Raw genomic sequence first — 13,124 nt, forward strand, 5'->3', positions numbered from 1 at the left:
AAATAAAATAAAATTTTTTAAAAAGCACACACATATTTTTAGTTTTTACTTAATTAAAAGTAGCAGTCTTATGGAAGCAACCTAAGTGTCCATCGACAGATGAATGGATAAAGAAGATGTGGCACATATATACAATGGAATATTACTCAGCCATAAAAAGAAACAAAATTGAGTTATTTGTAGTGAGATGGATGGACCTAAAGTCTGTCATACAGAGTGAAGTTAGTCAGAAAGAGAAAAACAAATACCGTATGCTAACACATATATATGAAATCTAAAAAAAAAAACTGATCATGAAGAACCTAGGGGCAGGATGGGAAAAAAGACACAGACCTACTAGAGAATGGACTTGAGGACACGGGGAGGGGGAAGGGTAAGCTGGGACAAAGTGAGAGAGTGGCATGAACATATATACACTACCAAATGTAAAACCGATAACTAGTGGGAAGCAGCTGCATAGCACAGGGACATCAGCTCGGTGCCTTGTGACTACCTAGAGGGTTGGGATAGGGAGGGTGGGAGGGAGGGAGATGCAAGAGGGGAGAGATACGGGGATATATGTATATGTATAGCTGATTCACTTTGATATAAAGCGGAAACTAACACACCATTGTAAAGCAATTATACTCCAATAAAGATGTTAAAAAAAAAGTAGCAGTCTTTTCCTTAGTTCATTTCCTTAGTTCATTCATTTACTTTATGCTTAGCAAGTCATTCAGATCAGTTAAATATTCACTCATATATTTCATACAGTTTAAACATCTTTTCACAAGTTTTTTTCCTCCCTGGATATAATTTTTTCTAACTTTTAATGTAAAAATTTAAACACACACACAAAATAGTAAACTCCCATGTACCCCATGCCCTAGTTTCCAACTCATGGCCAATCTTGTTCCACCTGTATCCCCACCCACTTTCTCCCCACCTCCAAAATTACTTCAAGCAAATCACAGGCATCATTTCATTTTATCTGTAAATATTTCCATGTATATCTCCAAAGGTAAGAAATTTAAATATATATATATAATATATGGTTATATGTATATATATACATATAACCATAACACCACTGTCACAGCCAGAAATACTTAGCAATAGTTCTTGAATATCATTTTTAAAAAAAACAAATTAGCAAGTGTTCAAATTTCTGATTGTCTCGTTTTTGTTCTTGTTTTTAGCTTGTTTGAATCAGAATCCAAATAAAGTCCATACATTACAATTAGTTGCTGTCTCTTTTACAAACTGTAGGTTTCCTTTTCATCTCCTTGTTTTTTCCTTGCAATTTATTAGTTGAAGAAACTGGGTCCTTTGTCCTGCAGGGTTTCCCACAGTCTGGATTTTGCTGATTGCACCCCTAAGGGGGTGTTTAACATATTCTTCCCTGTAGTTAGATCTAAAGGCTTGATCAGTGTTTTAACTTCCAGCAGGTGGCATTGAATGCATGGTTACCTTTTGTTGCGATATTAGCGGTCACTGATGATCACTGCCTAGATTCATCAGGGGTTGCAAAATGGTGATATCCTAATTCTTCATTTAGCTAGAATTCTACCAAGGGAAACTTTCTCTCATCAACTATTTGGCTACCCTGAGGTTCATTTCATATAATAATGGCAGAATAAATGCTTGATTTTTCAGTCTGTATTTGCCAGTTTTCAAAATAATGAGTTGGTTCTTTCAGATGACCATTAAGTTTTTTCTCTTTTGAATGAAGTCATGCATGTAAATATACATGATAACCAGTTGCCCTGATCATTATTATTGATGCTCCAATAATAATGATCTTTAGCCAGTGGGAACCTCTTCCAGTTGACACGTCCACATGGTCTTTGCTGACCTCCTTGCTTTCTGGTAGGACAAGATTTTCATCTATATTTCCTGTTTGAGGCTCCTGACAAATCTTGTCCATTTCCTGTGCAAGTTCTGGAATCAGCCGTTTCTCCAGGGAACCCCAGCTCCCTTTAGTGGGGAACGGTATTTCAAGGCCACACCCAAGTGCTAGGAGTGCTCTTTGCTATTGGGTTCTTGTTTCTAGGCCTCTTTGGTGAACAGTATTAGAATATACATACTATTAATTTTTAAAGATAAAAATTCATCCTGTGTCGAAACCAGTACTCATGCAAATTCAGAACATGGAGTTTTAATTTAAACTGTACAGTTATGTTTTTAGTACGCCACATGGTGTGAAATGAGAACCTAACTTAAACCTGCCCCTCCCCGCCACATTGGAATATCAGTTTTCCCAGCACCATTTGTTGAATAATTCATCCTTGTCCTAAATGGCTTGCAGGACTTGCTATGTAAATTGTCAGGCCCATTGCAAATGGAAAATGCAGGACTCCTTGTTCAAAGCTTCTTCAGAATTTTAATATGGTGACAGTATTTTTAACCAGTATGTGGGGCCTTCCTAGGAGCAGGGCCCAGTGTGACTGCACTGGTCATCCTACAGTGATAAGCAGACACTGTATGGCAGTCACCTTACCAGGTTCTGCTCTGAAGACTTTACATGTCACCCAGGGAAGTACTTTTATCATTTCCATTCATCTCACACTCAGTTACACAGCTAGTAGGTGGCAGAGGCAGGATTTGAACCCAAGTGGCTTGGCCCCTGTAAACCCTCTGTGCCACAGTGGCTCCGGGACATTTCTTCCCTGTACGGGAGGTATTATCCAGGGATGTGTGTTCTGTTCCATCGACCTGCTGGCTCTTATCCTAGTAAGTTGCTTTTAATTATCAGAACTTTATATGATTTCATGTTGACAGTTATGCCCTCAGATTCTTTTTCAGAATGTTCTTAATTGATTTTGCCTATTTATTCTTTCAGGTTAACTTTAATATAATTATTGTCAAATTACCACAAAAATAAAAATCAAAACAAAACAATTATGGGCATTTGATTGGGATTCTAGTCAAACTGTGAGTTATTTTGAGATGAATTGGCAACTTCTCATCTATGAATTTGACGTCTCTCTATTTAGATTTGTCTATTTCTCCACTGACTTTTTAATTTTTCATCATAGATCCTACACATTTCTTGTTAGGGTAACTAGTAGATATTTTATAGTTATTTGTAATTAATGTGTAGATTCTTTTTTATTATTTTTTTAGGAATAAAATCAGCAATTTCTGATCTATAAGGAAATTACTGATTTTTTTAAAAAATGGTAGCTATTAGATTTGGGGCACCTATTATGTACCAGGCATTTATTATTTTTTAAATACAATAAGGCTTATAATGAAAAATAGCAGCCCTCTGCCCTACCGCTCACCACCCTGGATTACCTACTACTCCTAGAGGGAAAACTTCTGATCCACTTACCTGTTTCTCTGGTAGTTACCTTCATAGTCTTAAATAATAATAAGCATATACAACTATTCTTTTATTTTTTTCAGATTCATATAATTACTTATTGACTTTCAACTATGTAACATGACAAGGCAGCCCTCTTTCAACTCCTCCCCCAGCCACATAGAAACACACACACGTGGTACCCACATATGCAAACACATACACACTCTTCTTCTCTCCATCATCCCAGGATAGTTGTAACACAACTGCTAGTTCAATAAATACTGTGCTTACATTATTATAGTGATGTAATTCTCAATTCCTTTCCTTTAAAACATGACTTTTTTCCTAGAGTTAAAATGATCTCATTTTTAAAAGCTTGCTTATTATTATTATTTAACTGTTTCTCTGACTTAAACATCTCAAAACTTCCTACCAGAGGTGTAAAATCTCCTTGCAGTATGTTTGGTAGATGACATCATGTCATCTATCAATTTCATGTTTTTCTCAGTGATCTCTCTCCTGTAACCCCTGTACCTGTCCACCTCTAGACCAGCTGCTTCCAGGCTACTGTGGACCTGTCACCCTGGAGTGTCCCCTCACTATTATTCTGTGGCTACGTCCTGTACTGGACTACCTGTTTTCTGATTGACTTTCTAGATTCACTCTCTCATTTTGAAGGAGCACACCCTCCGTTAGCTTTTGAAAAAGAAAGCACAGGAAGTACATTGAGACTTCATAGGTATGAAAATATTATTATTCTGCCCTCACACTTGGTTGATGGTTTCACTGGGTATAGAAGTCTAGGTTTAAATCATTTCCCTTTAGAATTTTAAATGCATTGCTCAATTATCTTAGGGCTTCCAGTGTTGCTGGTGAAAAGTCCAATGTCATCTGACTCCCACTCCTTAGCGGGTAACATGCTCCTTCTCTCTGAAAGCTTCTAGATTTTCCCTTCCTGGTGTTCTGAAATTTCACACTGTTATGGCTTAGATAAGCCTTTTTGCTTTGGGTGGTATCTTTTTGATGTGCACACAATAAACTTTTACTAATTACTACTTCAGTGATTCACTGGTTTTACTTTGGCTATTTCTGAAACTTTGACAGCATTCTACTATATTTAAATGAACCTGGGCAAAACTTACTTGATTTTTCCTTCCTTACTCATTAGTTAATAGAGTGGAGTTTTCGGCTGAGACATTGTTTTCCCTGGGTATACATTCATTCTTTACAAATAGTGATAATTTAATACCCTTTTGTACAATAGACGTGCCACTTTTTTCCTTTTATATCTTAGTGTGCTGGTCAGTTGTGGTCCACAAGATATGTTTCAAATGTTTAACACATGCACGTAGAGCACACACACGTCTGTCATTCTGAATGTCTAGAATGGCATATACATTTTGCTATTTTTCTTAGTTAGCAGGCTTTATAGACAGATAAACAGCTCTGATTCTTAGTTCAAAGAGGACTATTGCTGAGCAAAGGTTAACTAACCACTCTGCACTCTTCTCTCAGACCCCTTTCTTATTTGGATTATATGTTAAATTTCAACTTTCTGACATCTTCCTAGTTCCCAACTGTAGCTTCACAAGGAGACCTACTATGACCATGTTATTTTAAACTGTAAAACACCCCCTCTCCCTCAAATCCCCATCCTCCTTTACCTCTCCTATTTTTTCCATAGCATTTATCACTAGCTAACATATTGTATAATTTACTTAATTTTACTTAATTGTTATTTTTCATGATTTTGACTGCTTGCCTCACTGGAATGTGAGCTCTGTGAGAGTGGTGATCTTTGTTTTGTTCACTGGGTTTTCCTAGGTACTTAGAGCAGTGCCTGACATATAGAGGACCTTGTAAATATTGACTGAAAGAAGAAATGCATACATGAATACTGCAGTGGCAGTTGGCAGTTCCTGACTCTTCCTGTTGCTTGAAGTCTAACCAATAGCCAACTTTACTTTGGTTTCTAAGGGTACATTCTAGTGTGTGTGCATGCAGAGGGGCAGACAATATTAAATACAGAATAGGGTATGTAGGCTTTTAAGTGCCAAAGAGGAAACGAAATGGGAAGGGATAAAAAAATGTTGCAGGGGGAGAGAGGTTGAAAGTTTAGATGGAGGGAGGAGGTCAGGGCAAAGATGAATTTACAGTGAAGATTTGAAGTATGTAGGGTGCAAACTATGTGGATATCTGGGGAAAGAATATCCCAGGCCAAAGGAACAGCCAGTACAGAGATGCTGACATCAGGTCACGTCTGATGTCTTTGGAGGGAAAGCAAGTGGTCCGGTGTGGCTGGATCACAGAGAAGGATGGGGAGAGAGTAGAAAACAAGGCCAGAAAGGTATGTGGAGGGGAGGTGGCCGGATCACGTAAGGACTCAAAGATCATAAAACTGACTTCAGTTTTACCCCATGTGAGGTAGACATGCACTGGAATTGTCTGCAGAGAGGAGTGACGTGAGCTGGCCTACAGTTAGCAGGATGTTCTTGCTGCTGTGTTGATAGTGGACTGCACAGCAGCATGAGCAGAAGTGGCAACACCAGTGAGGAAGCCACCATGATCACCTGGGTGAGAGATGCTGGTGGTTTGGACCAGAGTGGCTGTAGTGGGGGTGGTACAAAGAACTGTATTCCAGAGATATTTTGAAGATGAAGCCAGTAGGATTTGCCAATGGACTGAGTGTAGGGTGTAAAAGAAATACAGAAATACAAGACAGCATCGTGGATTTTGAGTTGAGAAACTGGAACAATGAAGTTAGCATTAACCGAGGCGAGGAAGAAAGAGAGGAGCAGGTGGCAGGGGAAGGGTGGGAATGTGGTCGGGGTGGGGGGGGTGTTTGTCTGAGATGCCTGCCAGTCTTGTCAATACACAGTTAGCCCATGAGTCTGGAACTAAAGGGAGAAGTCCAGACTGGAGATAAGTCATAGTTATTGATGGATTTAACACCATAGAATTGGATATGATCCCCTATGGAGTGAAAGCAGATAGAAAAGAAAGAAGCCCAAGGACTGAGCCTGGGGCATCATCAAATATTTAGAGGGTAAGATGATGAAATGAGGCAGCCATATAAACTGAGACGGAAAGCTCAGCAGTGGAGGAGGAATGTGGTGCCCTAGAAGCCAAGGAAGGAGAGGTAGCCAAGGTGTCAGATGTAAGAGGGCACTTAATATGACCCTTGAGAAATTACCTTCGGGGTTAGCAATATGAAATGTTATGGGTTAAATTGTGTCCCCCCAAAAAGAGATGTTGAAGTCTAACCCCCAGGACCTTAGAATGTGACCTTATTTGGAAATAGGGCCTTTATAGATGTAATCAAGTTAAAATGAGGTCATTAGAGTAGGCCTTAATCCAAAATGACTGACATCCTTATAAAAAGAGGGAAGTCTGGACACAGAGACAGACAAGCACACAGTGAGGTCATCACATGAAGACTGGTCTTAATGCTGCCTCAGGCCAAGGATCAACCAGAAGCTAGGAGAGAGGCCTTCCCCAGCGCCATCAGAGGAAGCGTGGCCCTGCTGACACCTTGATTTTAGAATTCTGCTGTTTAAGCCACCCAGTTTGTGATACTTTATCACTGCAGCCCTAGGAAACTAATACATGGAGGTCATTGGCAATCATGAGAAGAGACATTACAATGGAATGACAAGGACCTAATTGAAGTGGGATCCAAAGGGAATAAAAGGGGGAAAATTGAAAACAGTGTATAGAGTCAACATGTAAGGAGTTTTCCTACAAAGGGAAGGAGAGAAACAGGGTGAAAGGCAGAGAAGCAAATGGCCTGAGAAAGGTGGGGATTTTTGGGTTTGTTTGTTTGTTTTAATGGGAGAAATAATTGTATGTCTGATGCTAATGGGATGATTCATTAGCGAGAGCCGGGGAGGCTCTCTGGAGCTCTGTCCTTGATTAGCAGAAAGAGGATGCACAGATGGACATACTGCCTTTGGCTGGACAAGAGGACAGGCCACTCATGGGTGACAGGAGAGGACGTGGAAGTTGATACAAGCACAGGTGCAGGGAGCTGACAGTCTTTTCACATCCTCCAAGTTCTCCGTGAAGCAAAGGCGTCAGCTGAGAGCGAGGATATGGAAAGTGTGGGACGCTGGCAGAGAGAGGAGAAAATGAAACAGCAACTCCAGAGTGAGGGACAGAGAGAAACTGTTCATAGTGATGATTCTTTTCATATACTATTTTTTTAATTTTATTTTTTGTCCGTGCCACACGGCATGTGGGATCTTAGTTCCCGACCAGGGATGGAACCCTCATCCCCTTAACTGAAGGCATGGAGTCTTAACCACTGGACTGTCAGAGAAGTCCCCTTCATATACTATTGAAACTGATTTGCTCCTCTTGCATTTAGAATTTTCTCATCTAAATTTATGAAAAAAATTGATCTAATTTTCTTTTGGTGGGGGTCCATGTGTCAAGTTCTGGTGTTAATAAAAACAGAGACAGAAACAATAACGATGATTCCTGAGCACCTATCATGTATCAGGCCCTGGTAAAGCATTTCTTCTAATTATCTAATTTAGTCATCTTGGCAAGAAGGACATGAGAGATTGGCTCCACTGTGTAGATGAGGAAAGTGAAGCTGGGGCTGAGGGCAGGACAGTGACAGGGCCAAGGCTTACAGCTAGTAAGCAGGGTTGGGATTCAAACCAAAGTCGGAGACTTCAAGATCAATACTTGAACCAGCAATGTATGCCAACTTTATCAACTAGCTTTTCATCTTACTCTACGTTCTGGAACAGATGATATAAAAATAAGAACAATCTGTTCTTCGAAAATTGCAAAAACCTCACCAGGAAAAACCATCAGTTATAAAGATGCCATATTTAAAGCATAAAAAATAAGGAGAGAATGGCTTGTTGGTGGAATAAACATCTTATTTCCATTCATGTCTGCCTGTTTCTACTTAAAACTAGGAAGCCTTCAATTTAATCAATATTTGTAGGAACTCGTCTGAGCCATTACTCTGTCAATCTAGCTCACCACAATGTTCTGTCTCCTACCATTTCTGCCTCCCCAAATATTGTGGAATTGTCTTCTTTATTTCCACAGCCATTGCCCTAGGCAAGGCTGCCATCCTGTTAGTCCAATGACTGTAATACCTTTCAAAAGTGGTTCTCCCCCACTCTCCTTTCTGTGCCCCTTGTACTCATTTTGTACACAGAAGCCAGAGGGATTTATTTTTAAAATACTCTGTGTATTTACTGTTTTATAACAGAATGCTGCCCCACATAGGATATATTGCCAAATATTCAGCTATACAAAATAGTGCATGATGCCTAACTACAAATGGAAAACATAATTTAAAAAAAATAAACACTTAAACACGATATAGGATTCTGCAAAAAGGCATTATTCCAGGTTGTTTTTAATTTTCTTGGGCCTGTCTTTCCCCTTTATGTCTTCAATGGAATGTGATTATTTTCCACACCACTGCTCCCAACCCCAAACCTGAAATTTAATATATGGAATCTTTAATTCCAGTGAGTCTATAAGAGAGCACAACAGGCCCCATTTTCTAGTGCTTTCCTTAGCAGAGGAGAATGAGATAAGTACGAACACCTTGACATACCTGTTGTCTTACTGATCTTTTCTCTCTAAGCCTATATTAAACACTCCATAAATATTTGTTGGACAGTATTAAATGAATATGACATTTGGTATTTTGTAGGAATAATCTAAAATTTTTTAATCAATAAACTAGAGGCTTCAATAGAGTACATCCATATTAAATTATGCAATCATAGATTTTCTTAAAATGTGGTTTTTGATTTTTTTTCTCTAAGGTACTGAGTTTTTCTTTCTTGACAGCTGATTTCAATACCTTCCCTCATCAAGTATTTTTCCATTCATCTAAAAAAGTCAATTTTCTCTAAGTTTACCTTGAAGCATGACCAAAGACTGTCGAAGGCGGCTGTTTTCTTTCCGGATGTTTGTTAGTTTTTGTTTCAGGCCTCTTATTTTTGTGCACAGTTCCTCCTTCGACAATTCTGCTAGAGGCTCTTCATCCTCACTGGAGCTCTCACCGGGCAGAAAGGCATTTCCCGAATATGGGTCTCTCTAAAATACAAGGCAGGCACAACAAAAGCATCAAGGGAGCTCTCGTGGTTTATCCTGTGTTCCGGATGCTGCTGGGACTTAATTAGACCTACAGGCTCCTGCTCTTCCAGGAGGCGAGTGATCTAGCCTCAGCTTGGTCCTCCACTATCCAGGGGAACTCAGAATAAAAGAGGACATCAAAGTTTCATGCACACATCTCTTTCAAAACAGTAATCAGGATTCTGACTTTCGGCCTAACTTCACGAAAAACACAAAGTAGAAAAATAGTATAACAGAGTAGAATCAACCAGGCCACCATTCAGATCTTTGTAACTCATCTACGTCCTCCATTTCTCTCCCGACACCTCATCCACAGCCTCTCTGTTGAGACTATGCCATGAGGCTAATTTGGGGGTTGATTCCATCAGAGAAAGGAGAAAGATTTACCCAGAACAAAGCACTGATGTCTACCTTTTAGTTTAAAAAATATTTTTTAAGGACAGCAGGACAATAGTCCGAAAACATATGCATTTGAGTCGTAAAACCCAGGCTTTGTTGAGGCAGAAAAGAATTTTCTCCAATTACTAAGCTGGCCTTTATATTTATATTAATCCAAATCTGGAAAATTGGAGCACAGAGTGAAATTTATAAAGATCCGAATCTAGAAGCCTGGAGTATGATGTTTATAAAAATAAACTTTAGAGTAGAAGAGATAAAGGCACATGTACACCAGAACACAACATTGTGAATCAACTATACTCCAATAAAAATTTTGAAAATAGAGATCAAGAAAGTTCCTGCTGAATAGGAAGCGAAGAGACCTCCTGGGGCCTGGCTGAGGAGCAGGAGGAATTCGGAACAGGAAGAACAGAAGGTCAGATTCCAGTGTCTGCTCTTCCTGCCCCGACCTTTGTGGGGAAGCGAGGTGGATCCAGGGGTCAGGGTAGATGATAGAAACATCCAGATGAATGAGGGGCAGTCCCAGGGCAGAAGGGCCGGCTCCGTGCTTCTCAGCACATCATAAATGCCCTAAAGGGGCCCCAAGTCCAGCAACATCAGGGCAACACGGCACCTTCTGGGCCACAGATCAGAAATGGACAAAATTGGTGTCTGGACAAATGGACCAGAGACAGTGTCCAGACTCCCCAGAGCTCATGCAAAGCAGCTGGAGAATCCGGAGGATCCCTGTGTCCTGGTCAGGAACTGGGTAAGTGCTGGGGGAACCGGTGAACGGAGAGGCTACAGGGTGCCAGAACCTTACAGAAGTTGGCAGCGGGTCCCAGCACAGCAAACATCAGCAGATGGTGCCAACAGAACCCCCTGGGAGCTGGAAGGAATGCTGTGCCTCAGCAGTAACAGTACGGGACACTAAGGAAACAGGCAGAAAACTTAGAGCCTGGGCAGAAGACCAGCTGTCCCTCCCCAGAGGCTGGATGATATGTAAGACTCCTCAAAACTTGAAACACTTCCCAGGAAAAAAACAGGAAAGGGAGGAGAGTGAGAAGCTAGTCTCCATTGAGACTTAAACCCTGAAGTGACTGAAACTATACCAATACCTCAAAGGGATTTTAAACACCAGAACACTCTAACTGGGCTTCCCTGGTGGTGCAGTGGTTAAGAATCCTCCTGCCAATGCAGGTTCGAGCCCTGGTTTGGGAAGATCCCACATGCCGCAGAGCAACTAAGTCCCTGCGCCACAACTACCGAGCCTGCGCTCTAGAGCCCGCTAGCGACAACTACTGAAGCCCGTGCGCCTAGCCTGTGCTCTGCAACAAGAGAAGCCACCGCCATGAGAAGCCCGCGCGCCACAACGAAGCGTAGCCCCCTCTCCCAGCAACCAGAGATAAGCCCGTGCGCAGCAACGAAGACCCAACACAGCCAAAAATAAAATTAAAATTAAAAAAAAAGAACACTCTGTAATTCACTGTCAATGGACAAGTTCAAGCTTTTTTTTTCTCCCCCTTTTCTTATCTACCAGGGATGGAGAATTGAAAGCCAGATGAGATCAGTTATAGAAAATACAATTATATTTTTGTATGATCAGCAATGTATACATTCAACCTCACTCCTTATTTTATAAGTATACCAATCTATGTATGTATACATATTTCATTATTCCACGTGTGTATGACATATATAATATATATAATGGTAATGAAAATTACTATTGTCCTATGTTGGCAAGTAGCTAAAGTACTCATGCTAGATATATAAATCTTTAATTAAAAAACTGATGCATTTGGTTAAAAGGAAATGAGGCTTCCCTGGTGGCGCAGTGGTTGAGAGCCCGCCTGCCAGTGCAGGGGACACGGGTTCGTGCCCCGGTCCGGGAAGATCCCACATGCCGCAGAGCGGCTGGGCCCGTGAGCCATGGCCGTGGAGCCTGCGCGTCCAGAGCCTGTGCTCCGCAATGGGAGAGGCCACAACAGCGCGAGGCCCACATACCGCAAAAAAAAAAAAAAAAAAAAAAAGGAAATGAAATGAAATATTTATTTAAATAACTGAAGGATGCCTACTGAGATCATAGTTCTATGCAGAGTATTGAGAAAAAATAGAATATATGGTCTAGTTCTTGCAGGAATTTCCCACAAGAGAGAAATGAAATCAAGCATAAATCCATTTATAAGCATCATTGGAAGACAAAGTTAATAGACAATAGATTGGGATAAGATATTTGCAAAATCTAAAACCACATGAAACTAATTTCTACAGTAGATATGGTATATGTGCCAATCAATAAGAATAGAACGGGAACCCACCAGAACAGACTAAGAAACCCAACAGAAACTATAAAAACTCAATAGAGAAAAGGACAGTGGCAGAGACCGCTGGCTATCACCAGGTATTTGTTCTCCCATTCTTCTACAGTAATAGGTTTTTAGCTCAGCAGGTAGGTGTCAGCTGGATTACATTTCCCAGACTCCCGGACGGCTCAGTGTGGCTATGTGACTAAGCTTCCGCCAGTCAAATAGGAGTAGAAACAATGTGTACCACTACTGGGTCATGACCTTAGGAGGAATGGGCTGGCCTTCTCCTGCCTGAATTCTATTTTTGTTGGCAGAGAGGAAGGCATGCAGGTGGGAGCTGGAGTAGTCACCTTGACCCAGGGACAGAGGCTGTGTGTTCAGGAAGGTAAATGAACAAGATAAGACGGAGCCTCAACATTTTGGCACTGCTACAGCAACTAGGACTGCTCTTTCTATTATGTGAAAGGGAAATAAACTTCCATCTTTATACGCCACTGTGATATTTGGGTCTTTGTTACAGCCTTTGCAACATGCATCTTAACTAATGCAGATTTTGATACCTAGAAGCTGGATACCCAAAACTTGACATAGGTTTGAATTACTTAGAGCTCAGGTTATGGTCAAAAAGAGCAAAGGTATAACATGCTGGAAGGTTGTTGACTCTTGTTAGACCTTGGTGATGACACATTTGGTAAAACTGTCACCTGCAATGCCTTGGAAGGCACACCATGTGCTTATTGAGACTGGAAAAAGAATGTCTGTGTGTATGAGTGACTTCTTGTCAGTGCTAGCTAGTTTGCAGAAATGGAAGGCTTTCTCCTTCCGTCTGCATTTAGAATGTAGCATGCAAATTTAAACTGAGTCCAGTCATGTTAAATCTCCAAGGTTTGAAAAAAATGAATGACGTCTACATCTAAATTGTAAGAGATAAGAAAAAAAGCCTGTGAACTCAAGGCTTTCTCAAGAGCTTCTCTTTAAGTGTTCTCTGCCAGACACTGAAATCCATCCCAATGGTAAGCCTCAGCTTCAGTGCA

At 40.7% G+C, this 13,124-nt stretch overlaps 1 protein-coding gene across 2 annotated transcripts in view; it reads right to left on the bottom strand.

Moving 5' to 3' along the window:
* LOC308623372 (BEN domain-containing protein 6) overlaps positions 1–13,124 on the bottom strand; it is a 129,859-nt gene that overhangs the window by 17,043 nt on the left and 99,692 nt on the right. For both annotated transcript variants that reach the window (XM_081245655.1, XM_081245654.1), the window contains exon 3: positions 9,187–9,364. In XM_081245655.1, the coding sequence (XP_081101781.1) occupies positions 9,187–9,364 (178 nt within the window). The remainder of the gene's footprint in view (positions 1–9,186; positions 9,365–13,124) is intronic.

The sequence above is a fragment of the Mesoplodon bidens genome (assembly GCF_964165515.1).
Source record: "Mesoplodon bidens genome assembly, chromosome: 10".
Lineage (NCBI taxonomy): Eukaryota > Metazoa > Chordata > Mammalia > Artiodactyla > Ziphiidae > Mesoplodon > Mesoplodon bidens.